General features: G+C 42.1%; 1 protein-coding gene across 1 annotated transcript; it reads right to left on the bottom strand.

Annotated features, from left to right (window-relative positions):
• Positions 1–67: 67 nt before the first annotated feature.
• Positions 68–20973, bottom strand: RAB23 (RAB23, member RAS oncogene family). The gene is made up of 6 exons (XM_068994339.1): positions 20819–20973; positions 18131–18216; positions 8319–8475; positions 6239–6321; positions 5027–5119; positions 68–3255 (listed from the first exon to the last, which is right to left on the bottom strand). Exons 1-6 carry the CDS (start codon positions 20971–20973, stop codon positions 3116–3118), a joined length of 714 nt encoding a protein of 237 aa, XP_068850440.1. The 3' UTR covers positions 68–3115.
• Positions 20974–22012: the final 1039 nt, after the last annotated feature.

Below are 22012 nucleotides of genomic sequence, written 5' to 3'. Positions count from 1 at the left end.
GACTGGTTTTACATATTTATATGTCTTTTCATAAAAAGCAGTTATAATCTGAGGACATTCATGGTAGTTTCAATGCCAGCCCAAGTCCACCTTACGTAAATCTCTTCTCATGGGAGACATTAATCCTTACTGATAACTGTAGCAAAGTCTCTTGATTTGTCAAACTCATTTGCTATCATCAGGTTCACTATGAGATAAAAGATTTTCTGTTCCATCTTTATCTTTCAGCAGACAACCAGGTTTTCCTCAAGTTTTCAAAGACTGTCAGCGTCTGGGAATCCTGCCCTTCCCATTCACTCCAGTTCAGCCCAGGACTGCCTCGTTCACCAGATGAGTGCATGTGGGACAGATTTTCACCGATCAGTTCATTTTGTTTCCAGAAAAACACCCTAGTGACGGGAGTACCTCAGCAAGTTACCAGTCAACTATTTGAAAGGTGTTTAAAAGGAGGCAAGAATCTGACAGTCTTTAATATGGGATGTCAGGTACTGCAGCCGAGTCCAGGATCTCAGAGGAGAGCCCAGCCTGGACTCCGGGCACAGAGGGGCCCTTCAGTGATCCTGCCCATGCATGGCACTGCCAGCTCCGGGGACACCCAGACCAGCGTGTCCTCAGGCCACGGTGGGACGGTCTCTTCTTGGTAATGATAGTTTCACTTGGTTTTGAAAAAGTATATGAGTGTTGTCAACTTTGGGCAGATAAAAAGGAAACCATTTAGCTTGATTTAATATAATTCTGTTGCTTCATGTGGGCTATTCCATATGCTATTAATTCAATAGGCAGACGTAAGAGGAAAAGGAATCCTGAGCATTCTGAGACAAGGCAACCACACCACAGCTGAGGACCAGCCACGATGTAGGAAAGCGTATCAGTGCACAGATGCACAGTGTCCTGGGGCCTTATTTCTTCAGCAGCCACGGTTCAGAAATTAGTAGTTATTTAAAAGAATTAAAGGTCTTGGCAAAAAAAATTTAGTGTCAATTTTGAAGGTTTTACAAACTGAGAAAGTAACTTGGGGCTGATTTTGTGGCCTATTTAATTATTTAAATTAACCAATTATGGTTAGGTAAAACACAGAATTGCAAATTAAAAATTCAAACGTGTAACAAAGATCCCAGTTCTCCTTAAAAAAATAAAACTACATAAGATTATATTACAGATATCAAGGGAACTGCAACCATCATCAGAGATTACATTTTTTATATAGAAAAATAACAAACTTTTACCCACATACATTTAATTAATGTGAAATAGAACTACAACATTTTATATACTATGATTTTTCTGCTATAAAGACTGTTTGCTGAAAAATATATTTTGTGCAAAAATTAAAGGGACTGTATTTCCAGAGAGTAGAAAAGGGAAGATGAATTGCCAGTGGGCACCCAACGTCAGGAACAGGGTTTTCTCCCAACACCTACCCCACTGCCAGCAGTGGGAGTGGTGACAACTGGTGACATAAAAATAAAAGATTTTATATTACTTTGAAATAGATAATGCCAGATTATTTCAATATTATGAAAAGCAAACATTCACTCCTGACCATTTAAAGACATGCCCTAAAAAATTCTATTCTGTTCTCAGCATTAATCTGGACAGGGGGATGAGGGTGGTACAGATGGCAGACTTAAAAAAAAGAGAAAACATATAAAAGGAATATATAAAACATTATGCATTTAGTACAAATAATGAAAAATGACTTCGTGACACACTTTCTAAGAAAAGTTATTTTCACATATTTTTAAATCCTGTAAAGACCAGGTATATGTTGCAAGGGGTTAAAAACAAGTCATTGATGAATGATAACCAGTTTTAGTACAGTTCATGCAATTATTTATCTGCACTGGAAAGCTACTGTCCAAATCACAAAATGTATGCTCTGCCACAAGATTACATATTAAAATCACTTCTTAAATTACTTTGTATTTGGTGCTGACAGAGCTCTTGAGAAAGTTCTATACAAACTGAAGGTTATAGAAATTTTAAAATTATAATCTGAAAAAAAACATACGAAAATGTGTAAACAAAAAGAAGCTTTAGAGTTGCAGGGCATTATAAAATCCGTAATGTGGTTTAAGACAAAAAAAATCACCTCTTGTATGTTTAAAAAAATTGCTAGTATAATCCTAAAAGTTCAGAATTGTGTTGTCAACAGCAAAAGGCCCCGGGTGTGGGGTGGCCTCGCTGCCCAGGGCAGGGGTCCTGCATCTGCCAGCGTGAGCCTGCCACCCACGTGCAGGGACGTGGACAAGATCCCGTGACCGGTGCCACCTGGGAGGGGCTCTAGCACTGGTGCATTTACACTCCTCTTTCACCTACCCTGTTAGAGAGGAGAGCTGCTTTTAAAAGAGATTATCAACAGTATAAATTCTGGTAAAGCACTGAGAATTAGGTATGAGATTTTTGGCACAAAGCACTTTTAAAATTCAACCTCATTCTGCAAAGTATCTACCTGGAATTTCTCATTTGAAAATAAAAACTTAGAACATACACATAAGTGTGTACATGGTTTCATGAATGAACAAGTTAGATTCCATGTTTCCTTAAACACTGCACATACCTTCCTTTACTCCAGAACCAGGGATCTGCATGCACACACCTCCATGTTCCACATATACAGACACTGCACAAGTAACATCGTAAAGTACACACTAATGCAGTCTGGCAAGATTAGCGCTCGCCTTTCAATATTATTCTTCTAAGTACTCAAGAGTCAGCATTATTTCCCAGAAAAGCTAGATGACCAATTTCAGAAAAAGAATTCCTGCTATCTTTCCTTGACCCCTAATATTAAAATCTATACCAATATATTTAGGCATTTCATTTATGTGTTTCTGCATTTCAAATTCAGCAAAACCTGTTTTTGATGTTTCTTATATCGTTCCTTCAATAACAGGAGAAGCTTCGTCTAATGTAAAAAAATTAAAATGCGTCCACAGGGCAGTAATTTTTCAGAGATCTTGCTCCATTCTGAAAAGCACTGCAGAATAATGTTTAAGTCTGTCAATTTTCAGCCAATTAGGTGCAAAGTCTGCAAAACATCGTGTAACATACCGTGATAGCTGGACGTTTCTTACTGCACAATGTAATTCCATTTCCTCCTCCCTGAGGCCTGTTAGGGTATGCTACAGCTGCTGAAAGGATTTCGGTTTTTCTTGGTCCTCTGTCTGTTGGGCCTGAGGTTGATGACATCTCCACCATTGAGGGTACTTGAATTCTGACCCAAGTGACTCCCAGCAGACGTGCTAAAGACCCCTGGATAAAGTGAGGGACAACACAGATGTTGACACTGAAGGACTGCAGGCTCATCGACTCAAGACTGTGCTCCCAGCTTCTTAGTAAATTAGCGACATTTGCAAGTATTTACAATATGAAGCTATTGTTTTCACTTCATCCATTTTTAACAGACAATTAAGAGTTCAAGTTCAAAAGGAACCAGGAGGGTGGAAGTGAAGTCTCTCCCCGCCAGTCCCCCAGAGCCCCGCAGCGCTGCAGGACGCCTATGTGGGGTCAAGAGTGCATGGAGGCCTTCCTGCCTCTGCTGCCCAAAGGCAACACTCTCTGCACATCCCTCTGCCTCTTTTCAGTAACAATCGGTTTTTGAAATTTAAAATCTGTATGATCACTTTAAAAACTTCACTTACTAACTTCACATCACAGAACTTCCTCAATAGCATCTGTCTTGTTTTATGTCATATTAATGAAGATGCCACACATGTAAGAGCTGGCAGTGATGGCAGATGTTTCTGTCCAGCCTAAAACAATGGCAAGACGGTCTGCAGATCCTCAAAGTGATAAGCAGACGAAAGGGATGAGCTAAAGAAAAACTTTCAACTGTTACAGTTTTCATTTTGCACTATGAGGGTCCCACAATGTAATCTCCAATCCATGAGCTATTTACCATCCATGATACACAAGACTCTGCCACAGACACTTTGGGCGATACCATGACCACCAAGACTGTTCCTGCCCAAGAGGCTTACACTCTGAGGGGTGCAGTGATGCTGCAGGACATGACGTTAGGTGTCATGAGAGAGACGCGAGGTCCCACAGACAGCTCAAAGGAAAGGTCAACACATCTAACTTGTAAGAAGGACAAACGACAGAAGAAGGGACTGGGCCCTGGACACACCCTGCACTCAGGTCTCTGTTCCTTTAAGAGAAGTGAAGGCCGTGCTCCAGCCAGAGTCAAGAGCTTTGGACACAGACCTCGAAGGATGCACAGTTCCAGACAGAAGATGGGAAGGGGAGGCCATTCTTGATGGAAGAGCCAACATGAGCAAAAGAGAAGACTCAAGATTAACAGCGGGCCTTCAGTGGAACAGTAAACAAGCTACGTGATGGCGTGAGGCTGCGCAGGAAGGATGGACCACACAGCCTTCAAATGCTGGGATGCGGTGAGCCTGCACTGAATGTGTTCCACAACCAGAATCTAGCAAAAGGTTCTACTCAGCGGACTGGAGGAGACAGAGCGGGCCCAGGAGGCCAGACACGACAGCAGCTTGGCACTACTGCCTGGGCATGGGTCAGAGCACGTGCGGGGTCTGACAGTAGGAACACAGGCAATAAAAAAGGTGAAGAAAAGTTAAAACAGGTCAAGAAAATGCCGTGTGTGAATGTGTAGGTGAAGGTGCAGGCAAGGGTCCTCAGGACAGGACTGGTACCTGTCCTCCCAGAAATCCACCGTCCAAAGTCACGACACGGGCAGGTGGTCCCTGCTCCCTGGCGAGCACAACACTCTGCTGGCATCGCATGCTAAAACCAGGCTGGGTACTAAGCAAGGCAGCAGGAAAGGGAAAAGGTGCCGAGACAGGGCAGCTATCAAGTCAAATAGGAGAGACCTTTAGAAAATTCCTCAGGTAAACAATCTTTTAACTCAATATACCTTTAATAAGAGAGCTGACACTCCTAATAATCTCACATTTCTTTAAAGAAATGAGCATACTGTATCTTTTCAAGTAAATATGATAATGGATGGAAAATAAATTTGCCAGGTAAACATGGGGCTAAAATTCTGGGTACTTACCAATTTTGTTACTACTTGAATGCATTGATTCTGGATTCTCAGCTATTTGTTGTTTAAGCTTTTGAAGATATTTTTCAGCCAAATATTTAAAAACTGGAATGAAAACAAAACCAGAAACCTTGCCAGGTCAGTATAATCTATGCATGTAAAACCTGTTATTTTACATCACTTATTATAATATTTATATTTACGAAACAAATTTAAAATTAGAAGTATACAAATGACATGAAAAAAATTCAACTTCTAAAAATTATCTCAGTAATACCTAATTACGATGGTAATACTAATAAATACACAGTGGCATTTTATTAGTAAAGAAATAAAATAACACTATAGTCATTGGCTCTTTAGTTTTAAGTATACCTTAATAGTGATTAATATTCAGCAACACTAATCTGACTCAGTCTTAAAAAGATGCCTCTTTCTTTAGGTGAGAAGTATTACTTGGGACACTGAAGCAACAATCAAGCTGCAATGTAACTAAATAAGTAGCAATTCCAGAATGAGAAAAATAACCATCATCTCTCTCCAATCCCAGAAAGTAGGAAATACAAGTTAAGGTTGCTGTAACTACCTAGTGGGCGTCCACTGCTATGTTCCAGGACAATGCAGCAACTTTAGAAGGTACGCTTGAAAAACACACATACACACTCACACACACAGTCAGCTGTATTTTTGAAGATAAAGAACAGAACAAAAGCCCACTGGAATTCTTCTGTAGAATAAGAACTATTCGAAGACATTAGTAAATAACTGAGGACTCAAACCCAGAGCAGCATCAAGCCTTTACACTACTTGGTGACATGTAACAATGAGAAAAATCCTATTCTCATTACAAATAAGACTTCTAGAACTTATCTGGTGGCAGAGTGGGTAAGAACCCGCCTGCCAATTCAGGGGACACGAGCTGGATTCCTGGGTGGGGGAGATTCCACGTGCCACAGAGCAACTAAGCCTGTGGTCACAGCTGCTGAGCCGGCGCCCAAGAGTGCTCCACGACGAGGCAAGCCTCCACAATGGCCCGTGCCAACGCGGCCAGAGGGCAGCCTGCTCCTCACAGCTAGAGAAAGAGCCTGCACAGCAACAAAGGCCGGTGCAAGCAAAACTAAATAAAAACATTAAAAATACAAACATGATTTCCAAACAACACAGAGAAAAGGCATAAGAAGAAAAAACAAACGTCTTGCCATTAGTGTTAAGAAGGCACTTTACCTTCACTGACATTCAGATCCTCCTTCACTGAAGTCCTGTAGAATCTCAACTTCAACTTTTTTGCCAGCGCCTCAGCTTCCTCACTACACATCAAGTTAAAAAAAAAAAATGCATGTAAAGGTACTTTCTGAGCACTTGTTTTATTACATTTACTGCATACAGCCTGAGGAGGGGTCAGTGCCTAAGGGGGGTCAGTGCCTGAGGAGGGGGAGGTCAGTGCTCAAGGAGGGGGGGGGTCAGTACCTGAGGCGGGGGGTCAGTGCCTGAGGGGGGGTCAGTGCCCGAGGGGGAGGGGTCAATGCCCAAGGGGAGGGGTCGGTGCCCAAGGTGGGGGGTCAGTGCCCGAGGGAGGGGGGGGTCAGTGCCCAAGGTGGGGGGTCAGTACCCGAGGGGGAGGGGTCAGTGCCTGAGGCGGGGGTCAGTGCCCAAGGTGGGGGGTCGGTGCCTGGGGGGGGGGTCAGTGCCCAAGGTGGGGGTCGGTGCCTGAGGGAGGGGGGGTAAGTGCCCAAGGTGGGGGGGTCAGTGCCCAAGGTGGGGGGTCAGTACCCGAGGCAGGGTCGTCAGTACCTGAAGGGGGGAGGTCAGTGTCTGAGGTGGGATGAGTGCCTGAGGGGGGGTCAGTGCCCGAGGGAGGGGTCAGTGCCTGAGGTGGGGGGTCAGTGCCTGAGGTGGGGGGTCAGTGCCTGAGGCGGGGAGGTCAGTGTCTGGGGGGGTGTCAGTGTCTGAGGTGGGGTGAGTGCCCGAGGTGGGGTAAGTGCCTGAGGTGGGGGGATCAGTGCCTGAGCAGGGGTCAGTGCCCACGGTGGGTAGTGCCTGAGGAGGATTTTCAGTTGTCATTGCTCTTGGAGGGTAAACACCAGCCATCTCACTGTAATTGTAAAAGACACTTTTCCATAAAGTCATTAATTCTAGCCTTAGAATAGCTAAATATCACTTTTCTTTATCTAATACTTTAATTTTCCCTCTTCCATTTTTAAAAACACTTGAATTTAATTACACTCCAAGAGTCTTAACTGCATTACCTATTTTACTGTTATTGGCTACAAAACTACTTTGCTGCCTAAGCCAAAGTCAGTATGTTCAAATGTCTCCAAGAGAAGACCCCTAATTCTAGTTTCATTACAGCTCCTGATTCTTTAAAAGGGTTCCCAGTGATTCCTCTGCCCACACTGCCCCTCCCTGTAATCAAGTTGGTCTGTGTCATCAATAACACAACAGTGTGTGACTCAGATTCCCTCATAAGCGCCCTAAGAGGCACTGAGGCTTTTTTGCCTTTCCCTCTCTGGGATCACATGCCTGGGACAGAGGCTGCCACGCCATAAGGACACTCCCAGCTCAAGGGAGGCCTCCTGCCTGGAGCCAAGCAAGGGCACCAGCCTGACAGCAGACCCCCTGCCCCAGTCAAGCCTTCCAGTGACCACAAGGCCCCAGCAACATCTTGACAGCAACCTCATGAAACACCCACAACGAAGCCACCCAGCTAAGCCACTCCCCAATTCCCGACCCACAAAAACTATGAAATAATGTTTGTTGTCTTAAACCACTAAGTTTTGGGCTAATTTGTTACATAGCATCAGATGACTAATGAACATGCCAAAAAAAATAAGGTAAGAACCAGGCAACTATTTTCAAAGTCAGCAAAACGTCAATAATGCAACAAACTAATACTTACAGAGAGAAATTATCTGGATGCCAAATGCTGTTCACACATGTGAACATAATGGCACTGAGTACACAAAACAGTGTGAATCTGAACTGCTTACCTATTTAAATTCATCAACATACTTAGGCTAGATACTAGAATATAGGGAGTTAACACTCATACTCTGTCTAGATTTGACTTCACACAGAGTTGGATTGAGTTGCAAGGACCTAGAACTCTAAAAGGGTCTCCAAAATGTATTCCTTTAATTTTCTTTACTTTTGATTCAGTGTGAACTTTTAAAAACTCAAACCAGTCACACAATAGCTCACAGAAAATTTTAAGTATAAACCTGTCTTTTGTAAGTCTATGCAAAGAAATAAAATAGGTTTTATCTTTCTAGAATTACCACCACCCCCTCAACAATAGCTATCTTACTTCTTTATACAAGAGTCATCCAGGAGATCGATCTTGTTCTGTACGAGTGCAGTTGGTATGTCTCCAACTTCAGCCACCACTTTCTCTCTCCAACTGGAAATGGCTTCAAAAGATTCCCTGTCTGTGGTAGAAAATACAAGTACACAAGCCTGGGCTCCTGTAAGGTCACAAAATAAAAATGTTATTTACATTAATGAAACAGTCCTATGCAGGGTGCAGGCAACTTTTATGTACTCAAAATGATTTTTATGTAAGTAAATGTTGAACTCTGTAGCATTGCTTAATTTTTTAACGTATAAACTCTATTTTCCATTTCAGAGAACCAATTTTTACCAAGAACAGTGGTTCTCAAATTTGTGCAAGTGTCAAGGTGCCCTCAAAATTATACACATTCCTTGTGAAATACCACAAAATACTAATAGTTTAATGATACCATAAGAGCCAGAGAGAACAGTAAACTAGGCATGAATAACAGGCTGTTGCCAAATTCTTCCTGTTAATCCCTGTCACCTTTTTCTTAATTTCCTTCAGTGCAGATTTAAGAAAAAGCACAATTTTCTCATTCTATTTACTTTCAAAAAAATCTGTATTATTTTATTTTAGAAGAATACCAATGATGCTAAAGAACACAACTTAAGAACCAACGCCAGACTTCCCTGGTGGCACAATGGGTAAGAATCCGCCTGCCAATGCAGGGAACAGGGGTTCTATCCCTGGTCAGGGAAGACTCCATATGCCGAGGACCAACTAAGCTCAAGTACCACAACTACTAAAGCCTGCATGCTCTAGGGCCCACGAGCTGCCCCCACTGAGCCCACGTGCTCCAGCTACTGAAGCCCACGTGCTCTAGGGCCCACGAGCCACCCCCACTGAGCCCACGTGCTCCAGCTACTGAAGCCCGTGTGCTCTAGGGCCCATGAGCCGCCACTACTGAGCCCACATGCTCCAGCTACCGAAGCCCGCGTATGAAGAGTCTGTGCTCTGCAACGAGAGAGGCCACAGTAGTGAGAAGCCAGTGCCCCAGCACGGGAGAGCAGACCCACTCTCCCAACTAGAGAAAGCCCGTGTGCAGCGACAAAGGCCCGTGCAGACGAAAATGAAAATAAACAAATAATAAATATAATATATCTACATGTCAAAAAAAACACAATCAGTGCAGTGCCAAGAGTAAAATATTTATATATGACAGAGAGGAAGAAAGTTTTAGTTTTTCATCCTGTTCAACTTAATTCCCATATCATACTCACTGACAATATTTTAATCATCAACTATCATATTAGGTTGGTAATATCTAATTTTAAAAATAAGCAACAATCTTCTGGAAGAGGGTTTTGACAAACGATTAGCTCTGGAATCAGGCAGCCTGGTAACAAGAGCAGGTGACGAGAGAAGACTCTGCTGGAGCCAGAGGACTCCTCACTGCTGCGCCTTCCTTCCAAGTCCCTCAGGTGTGACCTTCCTGCCACTCAGAGGCCAGACACAAACACTGCGCTACTAGGACACTCTGAGGCCAAAACAGAGGTGCTCATCCCGAGGGAATTTGGAAGAAAGCCAAAGAACAATTAATGAAGGAAAAACTGGCAGTTCACTATGGCTGAAAAGCAGATGCTTCCCTCCGCTACAACAGGCTTGAAACCAAAGAATAAATCAGTTGTGCAAAACTCAGGGGACAGGCAGACTGATAAGACACACCCTGAGACTTTCTCAGAATTGAAGGAGAAAGAAACTGAAGCGATCACAGTAGCATACTGGACAATAAATTTATGTTTAACTCTCATATTTACTTAAACTATAAATAGAACATTATTTACTCATACTTTAAGAAACCATTCTATGTTAATAAAATTGTTAGCTTTAAACACAGAATTTTATATCAAGTGTCATTTAAATTTGAGGGTCCAATAGGGTATTTCCAAGTATGCAAGGTCTCAGTCACAAAAAACAAACAAACATTCAGAGAAGTATGTAAACAAACAAAAGCAGCCAACAAACAACAGAAATCTGAGCAGACAGCGCCAGAGGTAAGGGCAGTAAGGACGATTAAGGAAAGCACAATTTTGTTTTTAAAAAATCAAGGATCAAAGGATAAAAATCTGTCCATAAAACTCAAAATTCTTTAGTGGGGGGCTGTGTGGAGAGAACCCACAGGACTGGGAAGGGGCACAGTGCCCGCTGAGGAGGAGGAAGAGGGACCTGGACTCAATTAATCCACAGGGAGGTGGACGCAGGAGAGCTGGGTGCCCCCTCTCACCTCCAGCACAGGCTGCAGGGGTGCTCGTCTGCCCAGGCCTCAGAGGACCCCTGCTTTAGTGCACCCCGTGAGGCCTTGACACCTAGGGAGGAGTCGGGGGGGTAAAAACCTCAGCTTGTCTCCCCAGCACCTAACTAGGGTGGACACCCAGCTGCCTGCAGCAGTAACCGGCTCATCACTGCACCCTCTGCGGGTAGCTCTCCTTCCTTCCCTGGCTTCTCACTTCTACACCCCACACCCACCCCGTGTGTGGGGGGGGTGGGTGTGTGTGTGTGTGGAGGCGGTTTGTAACCCAACACGGAATCTTAAGCTAAAAGGAATCACCCTAAGAATAAAAAGAATGTGTGACTATCAAACCAAAGGAGAAAAGTAGAAATATCCAATTTTAAATGAGAAACTACCAAACTGAATAGCCCTACAAAAATACAAAACTTGAACTCAAATGAAAGAAGTATCATAGCAAGAGTAATTCCAGAAAAAAAGGGGACACAAATATCTGAAGCAGGAAGGTTCACCTGACAGAAGCCTTCAGAGTGGATATTGTGACCACTTCATCTTTTTACTTTTTAATTTGTAATAAAATCACCTTATATTTGTATAGCTGTTTAGAATTTACCCATTTTTAAGCTATGTGAACATCTCATTTTACCTAAGTATACTATCAAAATGAAAAAGAAGAAACAAAAAAGACCACCCAGATTACTTCTGCAGTTATGATAATCCTGACAAATAGGGACAACTAGTTATTTTAACTCCCTCTAACTGAATATTTTATCCATGCATACAGATGAAACTGTGATGCATTATGGATATTTAAGTTTCAGTTCAGCTCAGTCACTCAGTTGTGTCTGACTCTTTGCGACCCCATGAATCGCAGCACGCCAGGCCTCCCTGTCCATCACCAACTTCGGAGTTCACCCAAACTCATGTCTATCAAGTCGGTGATGCCATCCAGCCATCTCATCCTCTGTTGTCCCCTTCTCCTCCTGCCCCCAATCCCTCCCAGCATCAGAGTCTTTTCCAATGAGTCAACTCTTCGCATGAGGTGGCCAAAGTACTAGAATTTCAGCTTTAGCATCATTCCTTCCAAAGAACACCCAGGACGGATCTCCTTCAGAATGGACTGGTTGGATCTCCTTGCAGTCCAAGGAACTCTCAAGAGTCTTCTCCAACACCACAGTTCAAAAGCATCAATTCTTCTGCGCTCAGCTTTCTTCACTGTCCAACTCTCACATCCATACATGACTACTGGAAAAATCATAGACTTGACTAGACGGACCTTTGTTGGCAAAGTAATGTCTCTGTTTTTCAATATGCTATCTAGGTTGGTCATAACTTTCCTTCCAAGGAGCAAGCGTCTTTTAATTTCATGACTGCAGAAAACCCAAAAAGCTAAATAAACAAAAAAAGCCCTTTCTAAAAGATACTAAAAAAAAAACCAAAAAAAAAAAGAAGACTCTTACAGAATTCTGACTGAGGCACTGACAAAACAGATGACAAATGTCAGATTCCAAAATGTGTGTGAGAAGATCATTATTTGCCAAACTTACAAAGAAATGCCTACAAACCTATTATACAAGTCTGGAACTCCTTTAAGCTGTTCAAGGATTTTTTAAAAATTGAGAAGTGGAAAGGCAGGAGATTCTCGAAGGATTTCCTTATAGAAGCACTGCCCGCATCCAAGCTGAGAAAGCATGGGCTGGTGGGACCAGCAGACAAGAGCTGCATCTGCAGGGTAACTGTGCCTCCACCAACAGCAGGACCAACAGCACACGTGGGTCTCACATGGGCAGAGGTGAGCCACGTCCAAGACATAAGCCAGCGCAGGACCACTTCAAACCACGTCCAGCAGGGCCACTTCGGGGCACTGGGAGCTGGCACCAGGTAAGATGGAAGTGGAGTGCTGACTCCCACAAAAAGGAAGTCAGCTGACAGAATCAAGGACACATTTGTCCCCCAAGACCAGGAAGCACCGAGGAAGCCAGGATGAAGTCCAAGAGAGAATAGCACCTGCCACCATCCGCACACAGAGGCCCCGGCACCACACCACCCTGCTCCGTGCCTGCTCCAGGGGCCTCAGGGCCAGGCCCGCTCGGGAGGAGCTGGGAGTGAAGCCATCGGCATTCCCCTCCCAGACCACAGGCTGGTCCCAGAGAAAAAGAGATTTAACTTACATTATCTGGCTATTCCTACTACCAAATTGAGACATGTTTGTGACTAGAAATCACTGAGGCAGCCGAGAAAAATTATTGAAGAGTGACCAGGAGTTGGCCTGGATGGGAGGTGAGCTTGTGGGAGAATGGGTACATGCACATGAATGGCTGAAGCCCTTTGCTACTCATCTGAAGCCATCATGACACTGTTAACCAGCTATGCTCCAACATAACGTTACAGAGAGAGCGGCCAGAGGAGACACGAGCTGAGGGCATCGCCAAGGAAAGGCCTTCTCCTCCTATAAAGAGGAGGCGAGACACAGAGGTAGGGAGCTGCATTTCCCTACCTTCAGGAGCGATGCCTCTCCAGCATGACAATTGTAACTATTTTTTTTAATGTGTCTATTTTTCATTGGAGGAGGAATGCTTTCTAATACTGTGTTGTTTTCTGCCATATATCAATTATAACTATATTTAATTTTTAAATGACATAAAAAGATAAAATAAAATGACCCCATGCTGCTCTCCATTCTTTTTCTTCCTCCAGCCTCTAGCTCTGTTAGTGCTAAGCATCTTTGGAAAAGTTAATGTTTTAATTTCTCTGTTGTTGACACTGAAAGGCAGCTAATGTCTTCTATCCATATATTTTACAAAGAGCTTTATTTTCCTATTATTCAACATACCTTCAATACTACCTACCCTAAAAACTGGAGCACTGGAAAAGTTTCTTCAACATCATAGATAACATAAATGGATCACTTCTAACAGTTAATAAACTACCCCACTTATGCACAGATCAGAATACAGAGCTCTGAATAAATTTTTGGTGTCAATGACAAGATCACCAATAGCAAGTATTTATTCCTCATTAACAATATCATTCCAAAAAAGTCACCATATTTTAATACAATTCAGAAAATACTCTCCAAGATACGTAATATGCAGAGTTAATTCTGTCCTCAAACCACTGACAGATACTACAAGACGGTCTGCAGGCTGGTCCAGAGTGCCTGATGAGCAGCATCAGTGTCACCTGGGAGGCGGTGGAAATGCAGGCTCTTGGAGCCGCAGATCTAGGGAAGTCAGGCTGCATTTTAACGAACTCCTCAGGGGATTCCTGTGCACAGCAAGTTGAAGAAACACTGTTCTAGAGAACACTGGAAAAGCCCAGTCAGACTCACAAGGTTTTAAAAACACTATTATAGATATTACTAAGGATTTAAAATGCTGGCCCCTATTCTTTTTGACACTTTATAACCTAAAGCACACAAATTATTCAATGAACCAATTTGTCACAGATTCTATGCTCATGTAACTTCAAAACAAACCTGACACTTGCAATCTAATTCTGTTATTCCTTAATTCTTGTGTTTATAATTATAACTTACAACCAGTTTCTTGTCCAGAGCTATTTAATTTCCAACAATTTATATTCATTTATATTTGTGAAATAAAGTTGTTTTTTAAGAAAATAAGTGTTTTCTTCTACTTATGTGAGTTCAGTATAGTCGCTCAGTCATGTCCAACTCTTTGCAACCCCATGTACGGCAGCACACCAAGCTTCCCTATCCATTACCAACTCCCAGAGCTTGCTCAAACTCATGTCCACTGAGTTTGTGACACCATCCAATCACTTCATCCTCTGTTGTCCCCTTCTCCTCCTGCCTTAAATTTTTCCCAGCATCAGGGTCTTTTTCAATGAGTTGGCTCTTTGCATCAGGTGGCCAAAGTATTGGAGTTTCAGCTTTAGATCAGGCCTGCCAATGAACATTCAGGACTGATTTCCTTCAGGATGGACTGGCTGGATCTCCTTGCAGTCCAAGGGACTCTCAAGAGTCTTCTCCAGCGCCACGGTTCAAAACCATCAATTCTTAGTGCTCAGCTATTTATGTGCATAATCTGAAATAACAGGTCTTAAGTCTAAAACCTCATTTCCATATATTTAGTCAGAAGCTTTTTTTCCCTGAGAACCGAGTCACAGTAAAAAACTGTAATGAAAATCTCTTTTATGTTGTATGCAACTTTCTAAGTATAGTTCCTATTGCCAAGGGTGGACTTTCTTAAGAGTTTAAGAGGAGTCATCTGGGATGCTAAAGGCTTCCTAATATGATCTGCACTGTTTTAACCTACTGACAAGGAAATCATGTTTCCACCATGCCTCACTGTGCAATTAAGCCAGTATTTTAAGAACATAATGATCTCTTGGAGCAACAATCTTGCTGTAATAGGTCTTTTAAATGAATTATAATAAATTTTTTTAATATAATTTTTATGTTATCTTGAATAATACATTTTTAGAATGAAAGTTAGTAGGTCATAATTTTTTAAGGCATAGTGTTTCAGTTGCTGAATCTCCATCTGAACTCATTCTGCCCATCTTACCTTTTCTCCCTACTCTTTATTTCTGCTTAATTAAATCATCACTGGAATCTACACTAGAAGCAGATGTTACCTGGTGCCAACTGTCATCCTGCGTCCCTGCTTCTGATACCTCTCCCTCTCTGAACAGCAGCCTACAGTTTAGGCAGCCAACCCTACCATCTGCCCTGGGGGGGGCCACATGTGCACCAAGCTGATTAGGTTAATCACCTTCCTCTGACTTCTCACTGTAATCTGGTCAAAGGTGGTCTGATCAGATAAAAGCTGCAGACTTTTGATGCACAGCTGTGGGAAGTAACCTTGGGTCCCCAAGGATGTGAACAAGGCACTGTAACCTTGCAGCCTAGAGGAAAATCAACATGAGGAGGAACCCCACGTGGGGAGGGTGCCAGCCCAGAGATTAGCGAGGCTACCGTCCCAACAAATTGCAACTGAAAGCTACTCCCACTGACAAGTCAACAGACCGGTAAATAAGTCAGTCTGAAATCAACTGTCTGCTGTCAGTAGCCAAAAGCATTCTTATGGAGCCTCAAAAAAAAGCATAAAAGAATGTCCAATATGTCAAGCTGACATAATGTTGCTACTATTTGTTCCTTAATTCAAATAGGGATGTGAGGGGGAAAAAAGCTAAGGCTTAAGACCTGGCTCAGTATCCACCCTCTGCTATTTTAACAGAGTTGGCTAAAAAAAGTTACATTTTAAGAAAAGCTTTTAACAGATCTATTTATACACTTATGATAGCTTTAAATTAAAATGTTAAATACAGGGAGATCAAATCTGTTTAAAGCCTTCTAGTCCAATTGAAACAAAGAGAAAAGAAATTTGAATATCACCCATAGTAAATTAAGATGTTCAGTTCAGTCGCTTAGTCGTGTCCCACTCTTTGCAACCCCATGAACTGCAGCACACCAGGCCTCCCTGTCCATCACCAACTCCCGGAGTTTACTTAAACTCATGTGCATCAAGTCGGTGATGCCATCCATCCATCTCATCCTCGGTCGTCCCCTTCTCCTGTCCCCAATCCCTCCCAGCATCAGGGTCTTTTCCGATGAGTCAACTCTTCGCATGAAGTGGCTGTGAGAGTGGCCATTGGAGTTTCAGCTTCAGCATCAGTCCTTCCGTTAAGGGGTAAATACTAATAATTATGTGCTCTCTTTTTAGTTTCTGGCAAAGAATGTCTTTTGTAAACATATGAAAGAGAATGGATGATATATGCAGAGTACATCATGAGAAATGCTGGGCTGGATGAAGCACAAGCTGGAATCAAGATTGCCAAGAGAAATATCAATAACCTCAGATACGCAGATGACATGACCCTTAGGGCAGGAAGAGGAACTAAAGACCCTCTTGATGAAAGTCACAGAGGAGAGCGAAAAAGCTGGCTTAAAACTCAACATTCAAAAAACGAAGATCATGGCATCCAGTCCCATTACTTCATGGCAAATAGATAGGGAAACAAGGGAAATAGTGACAGATTTTATTTTCTTGGGCTCCAAAATCACTGCAGGTGGTGACTGCAGCCATGAAATTAAAAGACATTTGCTCCTTGGAAGAAAAGCTATGAGAAACCTATATAACACATTAAAAAGCAGAGACATTACTTTGCTAACAAAGGTCCGTCTAGTCAAAGCTATGGTTTTTCCGGTAGTCATGGATGAATGTGAGTGTTGGACCATGAAGAAAGCTGAGCACCAAAGAACTGATGCTTTTGAACTGTGGTGTTGGAGAAGACTCTTGAGAGTCCCTTGGACTGCAAGGAGATCCAACCAGTCCATTCTGAAGGAGATCAGTCCTGAATGTTCATTGGAAGGACTGATGTTGAAGCTGAAACTCCAACACTTTGGCCAACTGATGCCAAGAGCTGACTCATTGGAAGAGACCCTGATGCTGTGAAAGGTTGAAGGCAGGAGGAGAAGGAGACGACAGAGGATGAGATGGTTGGATGGCATCACCGACTCAATGGACAAGAGTCTGAGTAAACTCCAGGAGTTGGTGATGGACAGGAAAGCCTGGCGTGCTGCAGTCCATGGGGTCAAACAGTTGGACACAACTGAGCAACTGAACTAAACTGAACAAGTTAAAACAAGAAGTCTGTGACAAACTGGATGAGCCAAGTTAAAAAAATTAACAGATAATAATGAACACAGTCTTATGGCAAAAACTGGAAAAAGGGTTATAACCTCAACTGCAGTGGAAATTAAAATATTTTTAGCTACCTGGTCTTTTTCTTTAAATTAGGGACCCAAATGATCTCCTTAACTGTACAATTCCAACATCTTCTCCTTTTTATTCATATACAAATAAAATCATTTTTCACATTTGACCAGTTCTTTTTTTAACTTTGAGATAATTGTAGACTCACACAATTTTGTCTTATTAGAAATACATAATGGTAATTACTTTCTCAAAAAATAACCACACTAGTGAAAAAGTAATACTGACAAATCACAGTGTTAAAAGCTTAAAAAGAAATAAACCAACCTATTTCTCACAAAAAGAATACATTATATACTGAGAATTTAGAGAAAAAAGCTAGGTAGGTAAAAAGAGGAATTCTGCCCACAATTTAGTCTTAGATCCTATCATGGTAGCTCTTTCCTTTCACTTGTACCTCATACATCTCTGAATCTGTGCAGCCCTGAAAAGGCTTTAAGACTAAAACATTAATGTCATTACAAAATGCCATTTTGTTTGCTGGAGTTTTCCTTTTTTTTAGTTTCCATTCTCTGACTATATAGTCACTTCCCTGGAGTCAGAGAAGACATTTCATAGTTTCTGACTTACTAGGTCTGGGAATGCCTGTATGAGTCATGTAATTCTAAGGCGGAGACAAACAGTCTATAGTATAAAGCATTATTTACCACCCAACAAGATCTTCATAAGAATAATGGCTTGGGGTTTTAAAAAATACTTTGGAATTAAAGTAAATATTCTTAAAGAGAAATCTTTCTATGGGGAACAAAAAAGGCAAAATTCTTTGTTCAGCCAAAAGAACACATCCAAACAGACTAAAGACACCCACAATTTACCTCGATAGTAGGCCTTGGTTATCGCATCAAACTCCTCCTGACCTGCTGTATCCCATAACATGAGCCTGACGTCTTCATCATTAACTCTGAAACAAGAGATGAATTTAATTTATATGCAAAGGAAATGTCTTTATTTCTAAATCTGGAGGTATTAAAACTACATTGTGGGCTTCAATCAGAAAAAGTCTTAAGTGCTTTTAAATGCTGAAACCATTAGCCACAGTGAGAGTAAAGGGTGAAAGACACCCCCTAACGCTGTCACTTTACACGATCTGGAGTCACCTGTCGTGTTTCTTCCTTCAGCAACAGTCACAGATAGTGGTGGCTCTAGGACTAGCATCAGAAGGGTCCACACCTGCAGATTCAACCAACCGCACACAATGTACTGGGAGGAGCTTCTTGGGCGGCTCAGTGGTAAAGAAGACATGGGTCCGATCCCTTATCCTGGGAGATCCCACAGGCAGCAGAGCCACCGAGCCTGTGAGCCACACTATGGAGCCTGTGGCTCCAGAACCAGGAGCCGGAACTTCCGAGCCCGCGCGCCAGAACCACTGAAGTCACGCCCTAGAGCCTGTGCCGCACATGAGAAGCCTCCTCAATGAGAAGCCAGCGCACCGCAACTAGAGAAAAAGCCCACTCAGCACAAAGACCCAGAACAGCCATAAATAAATAAAATTATTTTTTAAAAATATGTGGGAAAAACTCTAGAAAGTTCCCAAAAGCAAAACTTGAACATGCCATGTGCAACTACTCACGCAGCATTTACCTTGTATTAGATGTTATAAGTGATGTGGAGATAATGAAAGTCTATGGGAGCACGTGTGTAGGTTAAATGCAGATACTATGCCATCTTGTACATGGAACTGAGCGTCTGTGGAGGCTGGTATCCACAGGATCCTGGCCTGTCCTGAGAAAGCTTCCTCAGGTCAGCTGCCCCCTCCGGTAGCCCCACTCTAAGGGGGAGAGGGGGAGGGAACGAAGCAGCTCACTGCTCGCTGGCCCCTTAATGCAGACACTGACTGTTTTGTCGCACCTGCTGTCTTACTCACAGGCAGCAGTCCTTTTATAGAGCCACTGCCAACAGCCAGTCCGCAAGTCCTGAACCACCGCTCTGAGCGAAAATACCCGGCAAGGGGCCTTCAAGCTCCTGGTTACTACTGTATCAACCGATCAATATATAACTTCTTTTTCTGCATTGTTCTGTTTAAACACATCTTATTTAATATATATTGTAGATTCATCAACTTTGAACTCATGGCCAACAGCACTATTACCGGTACTTGAAAGAAGCTTATCTAACACATGTGTCTTCCCCATGAGGCACATCACAACTCACCAGACAGCACTTCAGTTCTAGGCCTCTAAACAGCAAAACCAACAAAACACACAAAAACAGAACATGAAAAGGCCACTTATGTACTTATGAGAGATGAAACAAAAAGGTGGAGGTCGTCTCGTTCAGCCTCAACCAGACCTGTGTGTGCAGGTGATGCAAATGTTTCGAGGCTCTGTGCATGTCCATGAATGGGGTCCCGAGTCTAGGGTTGCAAATACATTTTAGCAAGTAGTGAATCTGAACATATAAAGTCCACAAATAATGAGAAGTAACTGCATACTTAAAATATTAACATGGAATCTACAAGTAATGAGGATCAATTATATACTTGGAATATTAATTGGGTCCAGATAACAAGTACAAAAATAAACATCATCAAGATTTAAAATGAGTCCTCTTAAGACATCTAAGAAAGGAAGCAAAAACAGAAGTATTTTTAGAAAGAAGATAAACAGATTATAAATTCAACAATTTTAAAAACAATGAACACAATTATCTCTGATGCTAATGTCTGGGACAGTTAAGTCAGATTTGTTTAATGTTACTTATTTCTCTGTGATAAATTTTAGTTTGTCTCCTACAATTTAAAATGACCTCAAAAGTTCTCAGGACTAAGGACATAAATTGTTAGTTTGATGTGTTTTAGAACTGGATTTCCTTTTCACAGGCGTATTTAATCCCCTCAAGTCTTTCTCTTATTTCTTTAAAGTAAAAATAAATTATAATTCTCTAGCTTCTACACAGTCCTGTCCAGTTTTAAAAAGAGAAGATTATACAAACAGATCCCTTAATATATGAGAGATGAAAATTACTGTGAAAGGTAACTTTCCTTCCAAATAAAACTGTGGACAGAAGTCTCAGCAGAATCAAGCACTGCTTTCTGTTTAAGAAGCGCCCGCGATGGGCCGTCCCTGTGGCCTGGCGGTTAGCAATCCGACTTGCAGCACAGGGGACAAGGGCTCAACTCTGGTCAGGGAGCCAAGGGCCACAAGCCACGGAGCAACTGAGCCCATGAGCTGCAACCAGAGTCCCTGCGCCACACTGAGACCCAACACAACCAAAAAATCAGTAAGACTGTTTAAAACGTGCCCAAGGTGCCACCAATAAATATAAAACAGATATAAGTAGAAAAAAGGGAGAAGGGTAGCAAAAAAGAAGAAAAATGAGAGAGGACAGGGAGAGATGGAGGAGGGGGGAGAAGGACGGGAAGACACACAAAGGAGTGAGTGACCGAACGTCGCTGCCACCCGACGCCTAGTGTTTGTGCTGTGACCAGTCACCGGCGTTCCGACACTGTCGTCGGACATGGCTCACAAACCAAAACCCAGAGGATAAAGTGGCCAAGTACATACTGGATTTGTCGCTCCAAAAAATCAACTCCAATGGTTTTCTTGTAGTCTTTTGTAAAAATGCCTTTGCAATACCGCTGAATCATACTTGACTTTCCAACTGCACCATTTCCTACAACCACCATCTTGATGGCCACTTCCATGTCTTCCTCCAACATTTTTGGAGTTGAAAAGGTTTCTGTGCCAACTTTAATTCCAGGTGATCAGATCTTCTCTCTCAAACCTGTGGTTTAAAATGAAATTATTCTTTTCATGACATAAAAATAAGCTATAATTATTTCATCAAGAAATAATCAAACTGAATTCCAAGAATTTGTTTCCATGATGAAGGGCCCCCCTCCCCACTCTGTTCATTTAACTTAAATTCTTTGAAAACAGAGACAATAATATTCACTTTTGAATCAGCACAATGTATGACTTTCAGGTAGTGATAAATGAGTAGATTCTGCCTTTCACAAAGATTAGCCCATAAAGACTATGGGCTTTAGAGTTGAGGCCTGATTTAAAGTTGCCTTTTACTGGTCTGTGCACTTCGTGAAGTTATTGCTTATCCTCTTCAAGCTTCAGTTTTCTGAAGATATTTAACCTCACAGGATCGTTGATCGATACATATAAAGCACTTAGCACAGTGGAAGTTAAGCATTGAAAAAATGGTAGTTTCATATACCATAAGAAATCCTCCATAGACAGTCAACACCAAATGGGAAACAAATACAAAGTCTAAGGAAACTGCTCATCATCCTCACAGGTGATAATTAACATCCCTAGATCGCACCCAAAAGAAGAGTTTTGTGTAATACTATGCAACCAAGTAATAGCATCCAGCCCTTAAGTTACAGTCCTTTAGTATTTAGGTTACAATGAATCCATTACACATAATCTTATATCATACTTTTTTTTCTTTACTTTCAGACTAGTTATTCACACAATGGAAGTAGTAGTACGTGTACTGTTTGCATTTTAGACTGAATGAACTGTCTAGACCCTTAGAACAGAGGGCTAATCTTTTCACATTTCTTAAAATTATTAATGCTATTTAAGTTCCTACCTACTTAACTATTATATTCTAGCTACCTGAACCAAAAATTCATTTATACAACCACTACACAAAACATGTCTGAAATGTGAAGAGCATTCCTTTCTTTGTCCCTAATGGAGACACAGTAACTGGCCCTAGCGCTCCATAAACTTGCATGA

This window comes from Capricornis sumatraensis, chromosome 22, assembly GCF_032405125.1.
Source record: "Capricornis sumatraensis isolate serow.1 chromosome 22, serow.2, whole genome shotgun sequence".
NCBI lineage: Eukaryota > Metazoa > Chordata > Mammalia > Artiodactyla > Bovidae > Capricornis > Capricornis sumatraensis.
Note: the sequence above shows the minus strand (reverse complement) of the source record. Positions and strands in the feature narration are given on the sequence as shown.